This window comes from Bubalus kerabau, chromosome 21, assembly GCF_029407905.1.
Source record: "Bubalus kerabau isolate K-KA32 ecotype Philippines breed swamp buffalo chromosome 21, PCC_UOA_SB_1v2, whole genome shotgun sequence".
Classification (NCBI taxonomy): Eukaryota; Metazoa; Chordata; class Mammalia; order Artiodactyla; family Bovidae; genus Bubalus; species Bubalus kerabau.
Window position 1 is genome coordinate 37,770,600 of NC_073644.1, and position 19,447 is coordinate 37,790,046.

At 34.2% G+C, this 19,447-nt stretch overlaps 1 protein-coding gene across 6 annotated transcripts in view; it reads left to right on the forward strand.

The window, feature by feature from the left end:
• Positions 1 to 19,205, forward strand: part of ESCO1 (establishment of sister chromatid cohesion N-acetyltransferase 1) — a 40,177-nt gene extending 20,972 nt beyond the window's left edge. For 4 of the 6 annotated variants that reach the window (XM_055559078.1, XM_055559079.1, XM_055559081.1 and 1 more), the window contains 6 exons: positions 562 to 676; positions 3,283 to 3,414; positions 10,612 to 10,701; positions 12,540 to 12,683; positions 15,305 to 15,492; positions 17,202 to 19,205. In XM_055559078.1, coding sequence (XP_055415053.1) covers positions 562 to 676; positions 3,283 to 3,414; positions 10,612 to 10,701; positions 12,540 to 12,683; positions 15,305 to 15,492; positions 17,202 to 17,349 — 817 coding nt within the window. In that variant the 3' untranslated portion in view covers positions 17,350 to 19,205. Of the gene's footprint in view, positions 1 to 561; positions 677 to 3,282; positions 3,415 to 9,928; positions 10,053 to 10,611; positions 10,702 to 12,539; positions 12,684 to 15,304; positions 15,493 to 17,201 lie in introns of those variants that run through there. The other 2 variants (XR_008706504.1, XM_055559082.1) reach the window with 2 other exon arrangements.
• The last annotated feature ends 242 nt before the right edge of the window (positions 19,206 to 19,447 follow it).

The window sequence follows — 19,447 nt, forward strand, 5'->3', positions numbered from 1 at the left end:
CAGAAAAAAAGTCCTGCAGTAAACACTCATCTTTGTCCACTTATGTGGCTCTATCTAGGATAAATTCATAGCTGTAGAATTAACCTGCCTTGCCAAATTTCCTTGCAAAGTGGTTGAGTCTTATACTCCCAGCAACAATATATGAGAATGCTCCTTTTGCCCAAAAAGCCTCATGATATATATTAGCAACATGTAAAAGTGTTTCAGTATATTGAAAGCCTTTTGTTCTCTCTTTACTTTCAAAATAAATTAGTATGACATTTTTGCTTTACTGATTACTGAAAACAGTATTTAGGACAAACCGTAGTGACTCAAATTGCTGAAACTATGAAACTTAAAACTTATTCATACTATAGTAGGTACTACATTTTTTTGTTTTTATGTTGCAAATGAATTGTTTCTTTGGGTTTCCTTTTGGTTTTTAAAATCTTATTTCCCCGCCCCCACACCCCTTGGAATTTTATTTGTCACAGTGTTGTATAGAAAATCCTAAGTATTTTTCTACCAGTGATTTGAAATGACATTTAATAGTTGGTTGGTTGGTTGGTTGTTTTTTCAAAGGGAGATACCACCAAATCATTCTTGGCCCAAGTGTAATTCCCATTTGGAGATAACAATTCCAAAAGACTTGAAACTAAAAGAAGCAGAGAAAGCTGATGAAAAACAGTTGATCATAGTAAGTATACAATTTGACCTTTTAGCTAAAATGTATTACACCATCTTATTTATGCATGTTGTCAAGGAATAAGTTCATGTTTTTCCCCTACAGAGCCTTTTTGTCACTAATTCTTCATCATGGAAATAATTCTTGGTATTATGACAGCCACTCTCTCAGTGATTCCATCCTATAACAATAAAAATTCAAATTTCCTTACTTCTAGTTTTATTTACAACAGATTGATACTTTATTTCACATTATTTTCTTAAATGTGTCATTTGATCACTACCTTCTTTTAGTAGTTGGTTTAAATTTTAAAATAACATGGAACTTAATAAATACAGATGATTTTAAATATGTATATTTTAGTATATGGTGTAATTGTACAGGAAGATAAACTGGTAGTTAATTTGAAATAGAAAATAAGTACAATTTGGTGCAAGGTAGAAAAGAGAGGGAGATAGTTTGATGAAAAATCTAATTTGAATGAGTGAGCACAATATAAAAAAAATGAAGAAACCCAAAATAATAGGAACATTTAATGTAGTTCCAGGTGACACAAGTAATCGGATTTTTTGGTACTGGATAATTGGTTCCAGCTTTAATATGGGGGGATAATTTTGTAAGAATTGTCTAGAAATCTTTTTGAGAAAGATTAGTGAGGGAAAAAGTTGTTTCATCAAATTTAATACTGTTTCTGTAGTCAAATCAATATGATAGTGAAACAGGATTAACTAGACAAGTAGAGTCTAAAGCTGCACCATCCAGTGTGGTAGCCACATATGACTGTTGAGCACTTGAAATGTCACTCACCAGAATTGAGGTATGCTCCAAGTGTAAACACGTATGCTGTGTTTCAAAGATAAGTACAAGAAAGCATGTAAAGTATCTCACTAAGTTTTACAAATATTTAATGTATGTTGAAATTATAACATTTGGTGTATGTCTTGTTAGATAAAATATATTATCAATTTTATTGGTTTGCTTCTGCAGTCTTTAATGTGGCTACTAGTAAATTAAAAATTACCTTTGTGGATCACATTTTTGTTGGATAGTGCTGGTCAAGAGTTGATAATAATGATGATGTTAATGATCATGATAGCAGCGAATATTTTTCAATACATTGTTCCATTTCCTCCACTTATATTAACTAAGTTAAGCCTTAGAAAAAAGTGTGAGATAGGTAGGACTTATTTTCCATTTACCAGTGAGGAAAAGAAACCGAGGTAGATACTTAGTTATTACTAAGAAAACTGCCTGCTTGAAGAGGTTGTTTGCACATCTGTGTTTGTTACTCACAACTAAAGCAATTAGAGAGTGGAAGCGACTAAAGAGTCCACCAGTGGGTGGATGGCTGAACAAAATGTGGTGTGTATGTAGATGGTGGAATATTATTCAGCCTTAAAAAGGAAGGGAATTCTGACACATACTATAATATGATTGAACCTTGAGGACATTATCTAAGTAAAATGTCAGTCATAAAATGACAAATACTACATGATTCTACTTATGAAAGGTGCCTAAAAGAATCAAATTCATAGAGATAGAAAGCAGAATGATGGTTTCCAGGAGCTGGGGAGCAAGGAGGATTGGGGAACTGTTTAGTGGGTATAGAGTGTCAGGGTTTTTTGTTTTGTTTTGTTTTTTGACCACTCCTCACGTCATGTGGGATCTTAGTTCCCTGACTAGGGATCAAACCTGTGACCGTAGAGGTGGAGGTGTGGAGTCTTAACCAGTTGGACCACCAGGGAAGTCCCTAGAGTTTCAGTTTTGCAAAATAAAAGTAATTCTGTGGATTGGTTGCACAACAGTGTGAGTGTACTTAATACTACTGAAATGTACACTTAAAAATGGTTAACATGGTAAATACAATGTTTTGTATCTTAACCATAATTCAAGCAATTTTTTTTAACTCCCTGAATTTTCAGGTAATATTTTGTCAATAGTTTCAGTCTTTTAGAATGAGCTTCCCTTTAGTTTTATATGCAATCTTTCATTTACCATTTGATTTCTTTTTGCTCTGTGGCCCTAGCTGTAAGGCACTAGGATATAGTTGTCTTAGATTCTGTTTGTTTGTTTTTTTCAGTAATTAGTTGAAATTTCCCAGTTTCAGAGCAGCAAGAAAAAAGGAATTATGCTTTTAAAATTAATATTAAAGTTAGGTCATATTGCTGTAATTTGTCTTTTTAAATGAGGATAAGTATAGAAAACCTTTTGTAACAAGTTACTGTGCCACAGCACAAGTATGAATTAAAAGTCTATGAAGCATTTCTTCTAAACTTCAGTGGTAGAATTATCACAGATACAAAATGCACACTAGTTCTCATTTATAAGTATTTGCCATTTGAGGCTTTAGAACTGAGTGTAGTGTTAAAGATACTTTCTCAGTTCTTTTCAGTTGTTATTAAATGCTGTGGAGTGAATGATTACTAAAATGGAAAACAATTCTTAATAAAATTACATACAGATTTCGAAAGTTAGCATCTTCATTTTTGTCATGAACATGGAATGTTGTTTTAAACACTTCTCACTCTGTGTTCACATTATAACTTTAGAGACTGATATTCTCATATTATTCTTTCGTGGGGGAAAAAAAAACCCTTCTGTTTGTTTTTTATAAATAGGATGCAGGACAAAAAAGATTTGGAGCAGTTTCCTGTAATGTTTGTGGCATGCTTTACACTGCTTCAAATCCAGAGGATGAAACACAGCATCTGCTCTTCCACAATCAGTTTATAAGTGCTGTAAAATACGTGGTAAGTGGAATTCATGACTTCTAAAATGCAGAATCAGATCATTAGAGATGAATTGTCAGATTCAAGTCATTGAAAAAAATTTGTCTTTAGAAAATAGCACCATATACAAAGCCCCTGTAGTATATATACAGGCTTATTTTAAAACAAAGCCAAACATAAAACCCAGCCAATTCATTCCAGCTGGTGTATGTTGTGGGATTTTTAAATTTTTAATTTAACTTAATTTTTAAATTGTTATATTTTTAAAGTGTTATTATACCTCTTCTAACAAGTGATGCTCTTCAACTTGAGTATTTTTTTAAATTTCCTTTGATTTTAATTGTTAATATTGATAAGTCTGTTTAGTATTCAGAACAGCTTGACACAACTTTTTTGGGGGGATTGATAGTGGTGTATATTATACCGAATAGATTGTGTGGGGATTTCCTTTACCTTCTCTTTGCTAACATAAGAGTTTTTCTTATTAAAGTTGAACAATTCTTGATGGCTAAAACCTCAGAATTTGTACTATACTTAAAAAAAAAAAATCCCACAAAGTAAATATGTTTTAGTATATATATTTTAATGTATGTGCAGTTGAGGCATAATGGGTATTATTTAATATTTGTTTTTGGAAATAGCAAAATTTTAAATAATTTTGAACCATTTCAGATATCTTGTGAAAATAGTAATTTAATGTAATTGCTGTTTACCCGTATCTGAAATGGGATTTATTTTATACATGTTACCTTCAGTACTGTACACTCACATTAATAAGACCTCCAGGATATCTGAACTGAGATCACCAATTCATTTCATATAGGCACTAGATTTAAAAGATCTTTATTGGCTTTAGTTAAATTTGTATCCTTATCTTTGGTTGAAGAATTCATATTCGTGGTTTTATTTATTCAATTACTTCTTCCCAAGATAGGTGGGGTTTTCCTTTTTTGGTTCCCTGCTGTGGTGATCCTTTATATTCCTTATTCCATCTGCTTTTCCCCACACACACCCTCCTCCCACGTAACTAAATAAAATATAAGGTATGTGGATATAGAGTATCTATAGCTAGATATTTATTTATCATTTGAAATTTGTCCTTTTCCAATTTGACTCTGTTAATATCCTTACAACTTAAAAAGAAAAATAGGCCTATCAGGTAACTAAATTATGGAATACTTCTGGGGCAGAAATACTTATTTATTTTACATCCATCAATCTGGTAGAATTGTATTCTGCTCAAGTTACATTATTTGATTCTTGCAGCCAGTTTCCAAAAATTATAAAGAAATTTGGTTTAAAAGACTTAGTTCTTAATTTTAAGGGAAGTTCTTAATTTCTGAGACCAACTGTAAGGAAATCAACCAGGAAATAATGTACTCTGCTCTTGTACAACACCAAAGGAAATTAGCTTATGGAACAAGGTGGAGGCGTCACTTCTTAACAAATCCTGGCTCTTGCAAGTCCGTAAAGCAGCAGAGCAACTTGAGGAAGACTGATTCCTGCCCCAGACCCCCCTCTCCCCCTTCTTGATGGGACAGAGCTACAGGTTATTTTATTTACTTTTGAAATAAGCTCAAGAGAAGGAATTGAGTTTAGCAGTTGGCCATCCTTCGCTAACATCAAAGTTAACGTTCTTACCTTTTGTTGTTTTCAAACATAGATATACATAGATTGTAAGGTAGAAACTCCTCCAGAACTTTGTAGCATTCTTTTCTAGTGTATGGAGAGGATAAAAAAGCACACCCATATTAAAGATGTTCTGCTGTGACCACAGCTCTGGATTCTGGGTTGTCACTTACGTGAATCTTGTATTGGGCACCTAGTGTTGTGCTTTTGCATTAAGTACTCGTAAGTGTTTGATGAAACATCTAAATTTTTTAAATGCCAGTTTATCTGTTGTGTCTGTTTCCTGGAGAGAAGCACTTAGAACTAAGAAGTCATTTTGTACTGTGGCTTTTGTTTATATTTTTAATTTTAAATGGGCAGTGTTCAGGAATTGGGAATAAAGTTCTGTACTGCTTAATATAGAATTAATTCTGTACAGCTTAAAATAGAATAAATTAGAATAAGTTTTATTTTAATCAAACACTGTCTACAACATAAGCAGTTTTTCTTCTTATTATTTCATGATTTATCAAAACAAATAGCTTTAGTGGAAGAGTAGGGATTCTAGCCTCTGTTCAGTTCAGATATTTCAGGGAATGAGAGAAGTACACTGGAGGTGATCCTGCCGTCATAGCATACCTACGGAATGAAGTCTTTAAAGCATCTTTAGAATTGAATCCGATTTTTCTAAAGTAAAACTTAAATTCTTGTGTATATTCTTTTATTCCTGACTTACTCAATGAGTGAAAAACCACTGTCATGGGACTTTTGTTTTTCTGAATACCTTCTTTCAAACTATGAAAGATTAACTTAAACAGGTTGGCTTGCTTTTAGTGGTTAAGTCATTCAAAATGGGAAACCATGAATCTTGAAATACTCTAGTGATAATAAATATAGCTAACAGATTTGAAGGTTAGCTTCAGAAAGCATTGTGCTTAATTATGCTTTAATAGACCAGTTATATCATTCACGTCTTGTTAGCAGAACATAAGTGAAAGTCGCTCAGTTGTGTTTTCGACCCCATTGACTAGAGTCACTTGGAATTCTCCAGGCCAGAATACTGTAGTGGGTAGCCTTTCCCTTCTCCAGGGGATCTTCCCATCCCGGGGATCGAACCCACGTCTCCCACATTGCAGGCGGATTCTTTACCACAAATTAACATATATAAGATACTAGGTTTTAATTATTTTAATTTTAGCAGTTACATTGTGTGTACAATTAAATTTAGTTCAGAAATAAATTGACCTCACTCACTTTCAAACTAAAGTTGTCTCAGATAATCTTCAGTGCTTGTGATACTGTGACTTATAAAAACAATATTTATTTAGTTCCTGACTCACAGCTCCCAAAAGCTTTGAAATTTCCTAAGAGATGGGATACAGTGTGTTTTGTTATGTTAATAAGATGACCTTTGGAACTAGCCTAAGGATGGGAGCCAGCTACTGAGGGTTGGAACTTTCAGTTCTCACACAGTGATCCTAGGAGGGAATAGGCACTGGAGAATGAATTCTGTTACCAGTGGCCAATGATTTAATCAGTCCCACCTCTGGTGAAACCTTCAAAAAGCCAGGACAGGGTTCAGAGAGGTTTTGGGTTGGTGAACACACAGAGATTTGGAAAAGTGGTATGCCTGGAGAGAACATGGAAACACATCTTTAACAGTATTGTTGTTAATACAGAATTATTTTTACAAAGTAACCAAACATAAGGTTAAAACCTTCTGCTTGGGGGTAGTTAAGGTATATTAATACTTTTATTATACCATTTTATTAATGTAGAAAAAAACAGGAAATACAGATAAGCCTAAAGGAAAAAAATTAAATCACATAAATAACCTTAGTTTATAACTTGGTGTACAGTCTTACTGACTTTTAAAATATTCATAAGTACATGTTTGCTTTTAAAAATCATTTCAACAGAAATATTTTTACGTATTTCAAGAGTCTAATTTGTTTCTCTTATGCAGTTTTTCTGCAGTTTTTTATGCTGTGTGCCATGGGTACTGTCAAAAAGAGCATGTGACTGAATTTTGAATGAGCTAATTTTAATTTACTTTTGTTTCTAAAGATTTAAAAAAAATTTTAAATGGTATTTGGAGTATATTTAAACAAATAACAACTGTTAGTCTTGCTGTTGAACTAAAATGTCTGTTTTTCAAATTCCTTTAGTAATTAAATAAAATTTTAATTGAAATACAACTTGTAAAGAGAAGTACACAAATAATGAACGAGTGCACAGCTTAATGGTGTATTTTTGCAAAGTGAACACCCACATGACAAGAAACACCACTAGTATCTCAAAAGCCCCTTTGTGCCCCCATTGCAGTCAATGCTTGTCTCACCCTCAGGTCTAATCACTCTGCCAACTGGATTCATTTTACATTCATTTTTCACTTCTGAATAAATGGTATTTGCTTAAGCCTTGGACCTTTGGCACAGTTTTGACAATTGGGTGATTGAATTTTCCAAAATAGAGTCAGTCCCCATCCCCCCCACTATCACCAAATAGCAAATTCCCATGTATTTTTCACTCAGCTTCAGCATAGCAATAAACAAGATTTTAAGAGTATAATCACACCTTTAAATTTTAATTCCTTAATAGCAGCTATTCCCTCAGGGTTCAGAATCTTCCCAAATATCTCATAATTTTCTATACTGTTTGAATTAAGGTCCATATATTGCACTGGTTGGTATGTCTCTTAAATCTCTTTTAATCTAAAGAGTCTCCCTCTAGGTTTTTTTCCCTTGCCATATTTGTTGCTAGTCTTTTTGAAAAGCTAGTTACTGATTTTATTTCTCAGAGTATTTTTTAATGAATATTTCCATTCAACCTTTAATGGAAGTGATTAGTAGGAACTTTTATAGTTGGGATATAATTTTAACACACAAATCTTAAATGTTTGATTGATGAATTTTGACAGTTGTATATACATTAATATATCTACCACCCAGTGTATTTTATTTTCAGTTGTAATCTTGTTCAAATAGAAAAAGAGGAAAACCCCTTCCATTCTTGAGACTCTAAAGTCTAGAATAACTAGAACAGCAGAGGGCAAAGAAAAAAAAAAGATCATTGATTGCTATTAGCAGTGTAAAGCTTTCTGCTTTTTAGCAGCCAGATAGGTGAATTAAGAATGGGATTTGGAAAATACTACTTGCTAGCAGAGGGCTGTGTGTAACATCTTAGAGCTAAAGGTGAAAGGTGTAAAGGCACTGCATTGAAATTTATATCTTTGGAGAAAGCTGTGGCTATTTGGTTATTCCTCTAAATCACATTTACCCTTCAGCAAACAGCCTCTGCCTCAGTTTCAAGCAGCAGACAGACTTCGTCTCATCTAAATTCTCTAAAGATAGGAGGATCATGTGGTTATTGACTCCAGGAAAGAGTTAACTGCAATTGAGGCATATAAATGTCTTTAGTATCTTACTTGACAGTTTTTAGCCACGTTGGTTCTTTCATCTTTGCCTTGTCCAAGGTTTGAACTTATTTTTGCATGTAACTTTGGGGGCTTTATTAATTGTGTTTTCTTAAAGTAGTACATTGATTGTAGTTTGACACCACTAGGAAGGTAGAGTGGAAGTTCCTAAGAGTTCCTGAATAGCTCCTCTGTGTGAGGAATCATCGTAAAGCAGTTCTCTAAACTACTAAGTGATGCGGCTGATGGCAGCTGTTTTGTCCGTAGCCTAGGTCAGGAAGGGGAATGCGTTGCAGTGATTTGCCCAAGATTATATTGCTAGTAACTACCAAGAAATGGGATTTAAACCCCCAACTTTTAATCCAGAACTCTTAAAGTTTTCTCTTAAATATGCTGTCTGAAGAAGCAGCAATATCTCTGCCCTTTGCAGTTCTTCTGCTTATACACATACATGAAAAAACAACCATGTTTAAAACATTTTTTGAAATTGTATCAAATCCAATTGTGAAACATTTTCTGTATGAACATGCAAGTCTCAACTTGTTTCAAGAGAAAATTTTGTACAAAAAAGTCAATAAAGCAAAATAATTTATATAGTGCCGATGGTACAGTATAATGTTGGCCAGTATTGTTATTTTATTTTATTTTTTTTTAGTATTGTTATTTTTAAAGACAACAGGAAAGTAACTTATCAAATTATTTTTAGATAATTCAGCTCAGGAAACTATGACTTTGTTAAGTTGGAGTTAGTTAAATTCTAGCTCTTCATTGAAATTGTAGCTTAGTTTTTAAAATGAAAAGTCTCCATTTTCATTTTATGTAAAATAGATTTATTTTAAAAGCTTTTCCCCAAAATAACGTTAATGTAAATTTGTTTTTTAAAGAGGATGATATCTCTTATGCCTTTTCAATACATTTACCTATATTCAGGTCTGGATATGATTCAGATTTCATTTCTGATTTGAAAAAAATGACTTCTGTGACTATTGTTTCTGCTCCTTTTTTCTTTTCAAATTTTGGGAACACATGACCATCCTAAAAATAATCATCTGAATTTGCTTTACTTTTGGGTGCTCTATTTTTTAAACAGATTCTGGTTTTAAATACTTTAATCCAAACAGTTGTTTATACAAAGTTTGTTACTAGACTTTTTGTCCCCATCTAAGAAACCACCCTTTCCCAAAAGACCATTCTGGATCACTTAAGAAAATCAGTCTCCTTTCAGACCTGCCATAGTGTTTTTTAAAAATATTGTTGCCTTTTTCTTGGTTTCATTGAGCTTTAATACTCTGAAACAAATCTCAGAAAGATGCTGGTTTTCTTTAAGATAAATACATTGCTTCTTGAAAAACCTTTTTATTTAAAGTTGGTTGGGTAAGACAAATGGAACAACCAGTTAAGCTCATTCCTTCTGTACTTATTTTTAACCTCAAAGCTCCTAGTTTTAACCTCTGGTTCAGTCCCATCTTACTAGATTTAAGTGGCTTTTGTTTTGTTTTTTTTTTCATGCAGGTTCTGCTCATTAATCACCACGAGTGTGGATCTGAAGAAGAGTTTATTACCTCTCTTTTTTTGAGTATGTTTAACTTCAGATACACACAACGTAGCCTCTCCTTCCCTATTAGATTCTTAGAAGGTAGTTATATTTTTATAGTATCCTTCTTGTGACTTTTGATAGTTGTGATCAATAAGAATAAAAACTATTCCTTACATATTGGGCTCCTGCATGCAAATCAGTTCATTTAAAACCTCCTGGAGGTCTTTGGCATGCCAGACATAAAACCACGAGTGTTTGTTTGTGGAGGTAACCATGTTCCAGAGAAATTTAAGACTTTAATTCTCTTATCAAGAAACTGGGAGAGTTATCCTTTAGGTTCTGGGAGTCACTGATTTTAAGGGGCTTGCTTTTGCTGTGTGATTTTCAAAATTAATTTAAAATGGAAAATGATATCTTAGAAATGCTTTTGTGGTCTTAGATCACTGAATGAATAGTAGAAAGAAATTAGCTTACATTGTACCTGTGTGTGCTTAACAAATTAGCTGATTTATCTTGTCTTTTTAAACATTAATGAGCATATATACTTTTCCATGTTTGTAATTTTTAAATACATTGATGTATTTTTCTTATTGTACATGAATATGATGTACGAAATGTGATAAATAAATTTTATTCTCTTTTTTTTATATGTATCTAGGGTTGGAAAAAAGAAAGAATTCTAGCTGAATATCCTGATGGCAGGATAATAATGGTTCTTCCTGAAGATCCAAAGTATGCCCTGAAAAAGGTAAATTTCCAGTGAGATTTCACACAGAATGAATAATTTTGCAGCTGATTTTAAGAGTATAATGTATTGCTGGCAGAGCACATTTAAACACCTCATTCTGAGAACAAGAAATCAGCATTTAGTCACAACCCAACTGAAAAACGAATGCTTTAACTTTGTAGTGTGTCATTTGTTGTTGTTGGTTTTCTAAGTCCTGTCTGACTCTTTGCGATCCCATGGACTGCAGCACACTAGATTTCCTGGTACTTCACTATCTCCTGGAGTTTGCTCAAACTCATCTCCATTGAGTGAATGATGCCATTCAACCATTTCATCCTCTGTCCCTACCTTCTCCTGCTCTCAATCCTTCCCAGCATCAGGGTCTTTTCCAATGAGTCAAGTCTTCGCATCAGGTGGCCAAAGTATTAGAGCTTCAGCATCAGTCCTTCCAATGAATATTCAGGGCTTATTTCCTTTAGGATTGACTGGTTTGATCTCCTTGTTGTCCAAGGGAGTCTTCAAGAGTCTTCACCACCACCATAGTTCGAAAGCATCAATTCTTTGGCACTCAGCCCTCTTTATGGCCCAATTCTCACATCCTCACGTGACTACTGTCTAGCATATGTGAAATGAATTTTTAGTGGATTGATTACTGTTGCATATTATCAGTAATTTGAGTGATGATATAGAGGACATAGTAAATGCCACATAAGTGATTTCAAGAATCAAAATACAAATCTGAATCATAATTTATAAAACTGAAACTAATAGATGTCATTTTATTCTGAGAGTAAATTTCTAATATCCTTGTTCTTAGTAACCTACAGTTCAGTATGTTACTGGTTAGTAACCCATAATAGGTTAAAAATTAAAATCCAAAGAATTGTGAGTCATTTGCCTTTAGGAACTGAGTCAAGTGTTGCATTGTGGGATATTTTTCTAGGATTAAGAGGACTTGGGTTTTCATCACTGAATAAGGAATGTGTTACATGGTATTCTGCAATTCGGAAGTGTGAATACTTAACCCCCTTAGGTGGCATTTGCATTTTAAACTTAGTGTCACAGATGAATGTTTATTGGACTGAATATTTGCAGATTTTTTTTTTTTTAACTGGCAAAGGAACAGATGTTTGAGTGCCTATAAAAATCTTGACTTTGAATACCTACAAAAGTTTGAGCTTATTCTATTTGACCTTGACAAGAATTCTAGGAGGTAAAGTGGTAGAAGCACTTTGAGCATTATTGGTTCAAATCCCAGAAATCCCAGCTCTTTTGTTCCCAGTGTCCCATATCTGACATGGGAAAGTTATTTAACCTCTGCATTTTATTTCTTCCATATGCAAAGTGAGAAACTATCAGCCCGTAAGAGGTGTTGGATTTAAATTAGATAATATTCATAAAGTGCTTTGCATAATATCTGGCCCTATAAACTTTTGATAAGGAGTAAACATTTATGCCTTTTCTCTGTGCTCACTTCCACTCCACTGATGAGAGTACAAATTAAGGCTTGCGAAGAACAATGTGGCCTGCCTGGCTAAGGTTCCAGTGACGTTCTCTCCAGTGTTCCATTCCGTGATGCTTACACTGGGAAGCCTTAGTGTCCTTATTACCTATCAGAGAAGCTCTCACTCTTGTTCCCAGACTACTGGGCTTGACATTACTCTCCATTCTTTCTTCCTTTTGCAGATTGGTCCACAGAGCTTGAAAAACATTTAGTGATCAGGATAGTCATTCAGAAGCACTCTTCAGAGGATGTTCTGCTTGGAATAATATGCTCAATTTATTGAACTGAAATAGCATATTGTTACATATATAAAATGCTTTTGTTTAAAAAATAATAATTTTTCTTTATTTGGCAGGTTGACGAGATTAGAGAGATGGTTGATAATGATTTAGGTTTCCAGCAGGCTCCACTCATGTGCTATTCCAGAACAAAAACACTTCTGTTTATTTCTAATGACAAAAAGGTAGTTGGTTGTCTAATTGCAGAACATATCCAGTGGGTAAGTGACTTTTAAAGAATGATCATATGTAGTTTGGTGTTTAAAGAGTTATAGCAATAACATCATCCTGGTAAATTTTTCAACATTCTGTGTAAGGAAGAGTATGAATGCGAGAATTCCTGTGCATAATTTTTTTTTACTACAGTGAAGTTGTCTTGCATGGGAATTTGTTTAAGTCAGTAAATATAAGATTAAAAATTCTACAAATCAAAAGTACTATTAAATTTTGTTTCGGAAGTTTCCTTGTTGGCTACTAATGAAATGTCTGTCTCAGTCTGCTTCAGCACTGAAATAAATCAAGGGTTGCCAGATTATAGTCTGGAAGGCAAAATCTAGCCTGTCTTTTACAACATTTTATTGTAACATAGCTATGTCGATTTGCTTAAATATTGTCAGTGGCTGCTTTCACACTACAGAGATTGAATTAAGTAGTTGCAAGAGGCCAGTTATGCAGCACAACCTGAAATACTTACTTCCTGGCCCTTCATGAAAAATTTCCCACCCCTGCATTAGGTCATCACTTCTTTGGTTGAGCTCTAATGAGGACTTGGCTTGTATTTAAGAGCCAAATGTAAACAAATAATAGAATTATAGTAGAATTGGTACGTTAATATTATAGGATGGTCCCAAGTTTGACCAGTTTAAGAAAACAGAAGATTTTGGACTTCCTAATCATCTCACCTTGAGGTAGACCTCCTGTGAATTCTGTCTTATTTTCAGCTGAGTTCTTGCTCATGAATTCAGTGTGCATTGGACTTGACTTTTTGTTTAGTTGATGTCCTTTAGTATATTAATAGTTGCCTGCAAGTATATATGCTTCATCATAAAATTTTCTAATAAGGTGTAGAGTTGAAACAAATAGTGTGATTAATGTCTATATGTTAAGCTACATAAAAATTCAACCTGAAAAAAAAATTCAACCTGAAATTGTGTAAGTTTATGAATTTTGCTATTGGTAATCACAAATTTGATTTAAATAAATAGCTGACAAGGTAGTTTGGAGATATAAATTTGATATAAAAGGACTAAGTCATAGAAGTTTGACATCCTGTAATTGAGTTAATTTTGCATACTGCACATCTTGTGGCTTTATTTTTTCCATTGCCCCAGATTTATTTTTTGCTTTAGGTCTCTGAGTCTTGATTGTCCCACTTTTAAAAGATATCAGCAATGTTGTGCTTGATTTACCAATATGTCAAAGTGCTTCCTGTGTGTATGGAATAACTGTGTTGTGTGTTTAAGGATTGTCCTTAGCAACTCAGCCCCCTTAAATTCAATTCAGCTAGCATGATTTATGACTCCTGAGGAAGGTTAATAGTAAGGTACCCACTTGAAGGAAGTATCGCTTTTTATGTGGGACATAACTTCAGACAGAATTGATCATTGAAACGAAGTTAATTAGAGGAGGGGAAAAAGATATTTGAAGTCAGATTTGCACAGAGTGATAAGGATATTTGGAAATTTTATATAGAGTATTCTTAAGTCTGTTTGGCAAATGACTAAGCATTCCAAAAAAATTGCAGACATCTATCTTGTTTTTTGACTGTTTCTTACAGTGTTTTTTTGTTTGTTTGGTTGGTTGCTTATAATGAGTGTTCTTTGATAAACTCACGTGTTGCGGGGGTTTTTGGCCCTGCTGAGTGGCTTCTGGCATCTCAGTTCCCTGGCCAGGGATTAAGTCTGGGCCATGGGAGTGAAAGCACTGAGTCCTAACCTCTAGACTACCAGGGACCTTGTGGTTTTTTTAATTTCTATTCTACCTAGTTCCAAAAATGACTTGTCGCAGTGTTTATATTAGAACATAGCCATGCAGTACTTGCTTGTTTATTCTTGGTTAACTTTCAGTTGTGTTGTCTAATTGTTTTAACTTTTGTACCTCATTCTGTTGAAAGGCTGGTGGTGGTATCCCTTTTTGACCACTAGACTGGCAGAAGACATGTATGTTTTTCAAAGTACTTTTTTTATTTTTAAGAGATAGGAGTGTAGGGAAAGGACCTTCCTAAACTTCTGATTCCTCTGCCATCCTGAGTCCCAGTTCTGCACAGCTGTGAACCCTGTAACGATGACAGCTATCACAGAAACAGTTGTGACTGCTGAGTTCACCCCGTGTACTTTCGCTGGTCCTAGAACATGGGAGGTGGAGAAAATTAACATTCACTTCCTATTATGTGCCAGCCGTGATGGCCAGGTGCTTTGTATTTCCTTATTTAATCTCTTGCAAGTCTCTGAAAGAGATGGTGGAGAGTTCCGGTTTATAGACAAGGAACCCAAAGCTAAATTAAGTAACTTCATCTTGTGGTCACATAACTAATAAGTGAGTTAGAACAGAATGTAGATCCAGGTCTGTTTATTTCCTAAAATGAGAGCAAAAGGCTAAGTGGTTCCCATGGTTTGTTAAGAAGCCAGATGGACGTAGTGATGACCTCATGAAAGGTCAGTATGAGACAGTTACTTAATAATAGTCTCACTTTAAACACCCTGCCCCCCCCCTTCAAGAATGTCTGTATGTGTAAACGGACTCACTTTGCTGTATAGCAGAGAGTAGCACAGCATTGTAAATCAACTATACTTCAGTTAAAAAAAATCACCTATGAATTTCCCCTTAATTTTGCTGCATATAGGGCTACAGAGTTATAGAAGAAAAACTTCCAGTTATCAGGTCAGAAGAAGAAAAGGTCAGATTTGAAAGGCAAAAAGCCTGGTGCTGCTCAACATTACCAGAGCCTGCAATTTGTGGGATCAGCCGCATATGGGTGTTCAGCATGATGCGTCGGAAGAAGATCGCTTCTCGCATGATTGAATGCCTAAGGTAACTTGGATGTAATCCTTGAAGTCTTTATCAGTAGTTTAGCATTTAAGCAGAGTTTTATATAAAGATTGACATTTAGTTCATCGTAAATGTATAACCTTTATTTATATTAATTTAAAATTTGCATAAGATTGTCAGTATGTTGGAAGTATGGGAAATTTCTTGGGAGTTTAGCTTTTAGGAAAATTTTTAAGAATAATATTTGTAAATAATCTTAGTCTCTCAATAGTTTTTCTTGATTTTATTCCTTTTTTCTTTTTTTTAAAGTATGAAAGTATGATAACACATTTACAGGAGACTTGGAAAATACAAAGTTATATATATATTGCTTGATTTTTTTTTTTTAATTTTATTTTTTAACTTCACAATATTGTATTGGTTTTGCCATATATTGAAATGAATCCGCCACAGGTATACATGTGTTCCCTATTCTGAACCCTCCTGCCTCCTCCCTCCCCATACCATCCTTCTGGGTCGTCCCAGTGCACCAGCCCCAAGCATCCAGTATTGTGCATCGAACCTGGACTGGCAACTCGTTTCATATATGATATTATACATATTTCAGTGCCATTCTCCCAAATCATCCCACCCTCTCCCTCTCCCACAGAGTCCAAGAGACTGTTCTATACATCAGTGTCTCTTTTGCTGTCTCGTATACAGGGTTATTGTTACCATCTTTCTAAATTCCATATATATGCGTTAGTATACTGTATTGGTGTTTTTCTTTCTGGCTTACTTCACTCTGTATAATAGGCTGCAGTTTCATCCACCTCATTAGAACTGATTCAAATGTATTCTTTTTAATGGCTGAGTAATACTCGCTTGATTTTTAATCAAAGGGATAGAGATTTTGAAAATTACGTTTGTTTTTTTGTCTCTTGCATTTGCATATGAATTTTAGGAACAGCTTGTTAATTTTTGCAGAAAAACCACTAACTATAGATCAATTTGAGGAGTAATGCCGTTTTAGCAATATTAAGTCATCTGATTCATAATCACGGGATGTCTTTCTGTTTACTAAGGTCTCCTTTAATTTCTTCCAACAGTGCTCTATGGTTCCCATTTTTTAGGTCTTGCATGTCTTTGTTAAATTTAATCCTAAGTATTTACTTAGATTACTGAGTATTTACTGTGTGTTTCAGTGTTGTTTTCTAAATTTCATTTTGAATTGGTCATAGAAATAAAATTCATTTTTTAATATTGATTTTATAATTTGCAAACTTGCTGAACTCATGTTTTATTAGCTCTGTTATTTTGTGAATTCCTTAGAATTTTTGTATATAAAAGATCATGTCATCTGTGAAAAGATAATTTTACTTCTTCCTTTCCAACCTGGTTGCTTTTCATTTCTTTTGCTTGTCTGATTGTCCTGATAATAGAAGAGGTATGAGCAGTATGGCTTTACCCTGTTCCTGATCTCTGAGGATGTTTTCAGTCTTTTTTTTTTTTTAACTGTTAACTTTAATTTTTTTTGATGCTCTTTATCAGTTCCTTCTATTTAGAGTTGTTGGAGTGTTTTTATCCTGAAAAGATGTTGGGGTAAATGTTTTTATAACCATTGTTGCTTTTACAAAACAATTATTTTTAAGTTTCTAGAATATACAACATTATTTGACAGGTTTTTTCCACTTTTAATGGTTAAAAATAATTTAATTTTTTTTTTTTTTTTTTTACCTTCCACCCCCACCCCCCTTTTTTTTTTCAAACAGGAGTAACTTTATATATGGCTCATACTTGAGTAAAGAGGAAATTGCTTTCTCAGACCCTACTCCTGATGGAAAACTGTTTGCAACCCAGTACTGTGGCACTGGTCAGTTTCTGGTGTATAATTTTATTAATGGACAAAATAGCACCTAAAATAAACTCATGCCTACGGCATCGGAAGACATCTACTGATGAGAATGGATTGGTTGTTGACTTAAACCAGGAACTAGGGCCATTTTTATTACAATGAACTCAGGACTGGCAACAACCAGAAGGTTGTTCCATTTTCATAAAATTGGAAAAAAAATGAAGTAATTGCTTATTGTTGTTTTGTTTTTTAAAGAAGATATTTTATTATCTTTTACAGAAATTTATGATTGATGTATTTTATCTATAGTTATTTAGACATGTTTACATGCAGCAGATAATTGTTCATAGTGGACTGAAAACTAATGCAAGGACTATGGTCTCAGTGATAAGTATAACTTGAAGTTCTTAACTGTGGCAATATACCAGTGTAGCTTGGTACTGTATTTTTTTTATATTGATCTGCTGATACCAGTTATAGTTTTAAAGATTGTATTTTCACAGAGTGGAAACCAATGTTTTTACATCATTATTCAAGAAGGGTGTGAGTTATGTGTTTAGGAATCAAAACTAATTCTTAAAGGGTCTGATACATATTTTAAGGGAATCATCACAAAAAAAGCAAAGCTCCTTTAGCAAGAGAGAATTTGAAATACTGAGTTTGTTCTTCTATTTCTCTTTTTCTGCTTCTTGCTGTCATCAAGAAGCAGAAGGTGGAAAAGAATTGAAGCTTTCCTTCTTGGAGAACTACGAATGACTGGAGTTAGAATGGTGCCCTGTAGTTTATTTATTTGTTCATTCTGGTTTCACTTTTTAAGATAAACATCAACTTGGCACACTTGGGCCATTCGCAGTCCCACAGAGGTTCATAGAAACCTGTGCGATAGTTGCAAGCTAAATACGTATGAATTGGTATCTGCTTTGTTACTCCTCAGAAATACTACACTGGGTATATGCCCTCATTATTGGACTTCATTTTGATACTTGTCTATCCTTCATAGTGCCCTCTACTTTTAAAGGGTTTATATGTTGAAAAACTGCTGTGGCCTTTTATGACTTGTATATAATGTAGAATAAAATAATAAAATACTTGATAGCTTTTTCTAAGTGATAAATGTGATAATGATATGTTGTTATTGTGCTTTTTCAGGAAGTCTGTTAGGTTTGCTACCTTGAAATAAGATTAAAACAGTGGTTTTTGAAAAGGTAGTTTTCACTAGTTTGCTGCAGAATCTGTATGTCAGTAACATCTCCAAAAGACAAGATCCTAACATGGGAATTTTCTGGTCTTTCAAAGAAATAAAGAGCCATGGCCCAAGAATGAAAACACCACTATGATTTAATATAGGTGAATGTTATGAGCTGACATTAAAACCAGCTAAAAATTAAGACTTTTAAATTAAGATCAACATATTGTGATATATGGTATATATCATATATATCATTGTGATATATACACACACACACATTATCACCCATAGATGTGTGCTTTTAAAATTAATTGAGTGGTGTAAGGCTCTGTACTTGTCAGTAGGGTGGAATGGTAAGGCAGTGTGACCATTTCTTCTCATTCATCATGATGGCCCAACTCTTGACACTGCTTTCCTCTTTGGTCTTGAGACTCTTCAAGTCATTGCTGGTCTCAATGTTTGCCTGACAGGGAACCCATGGTTTTTTAAAAATAGGATGAAAACTTCAGGTGTAGCATAGATGTTCTAGTAACTGTTAAACTCATAACATAGGCCCAGATCCCATATAAGCATTAGGATTCTTTGGGGAGCCATACTCGGTGGGTTTCAAAGGGACTTGGAAGTAGACAGGCTGTATTTATTGGTTGGTTTCAAGGTTACCATTACTAGGAAGATTGTTTCTTTTTGTGTTTATATTAAAGACACAGCCCCTCAAATAAATTTTACAATCTAGCTATTTCTCCAAGAAGAGAATTATTAATAATATTTTAACATTTGAGTGTTTGTCATGTGTGATATCTTGTGTTTGTGTTGTGCTTAATCACTCAGTTGTGTCTGACTCTTTGGGACCCTGTGGACTGTAGCCCACCAGGCTCCTCCGTCCATGGGGATTCTCCAGGCAAGAATACTGGAGTGGGTTGCCATGCCCTCCTCCAGGGGACCATCCAGCCCAGGGATCGAACCCAAGTCTCCCA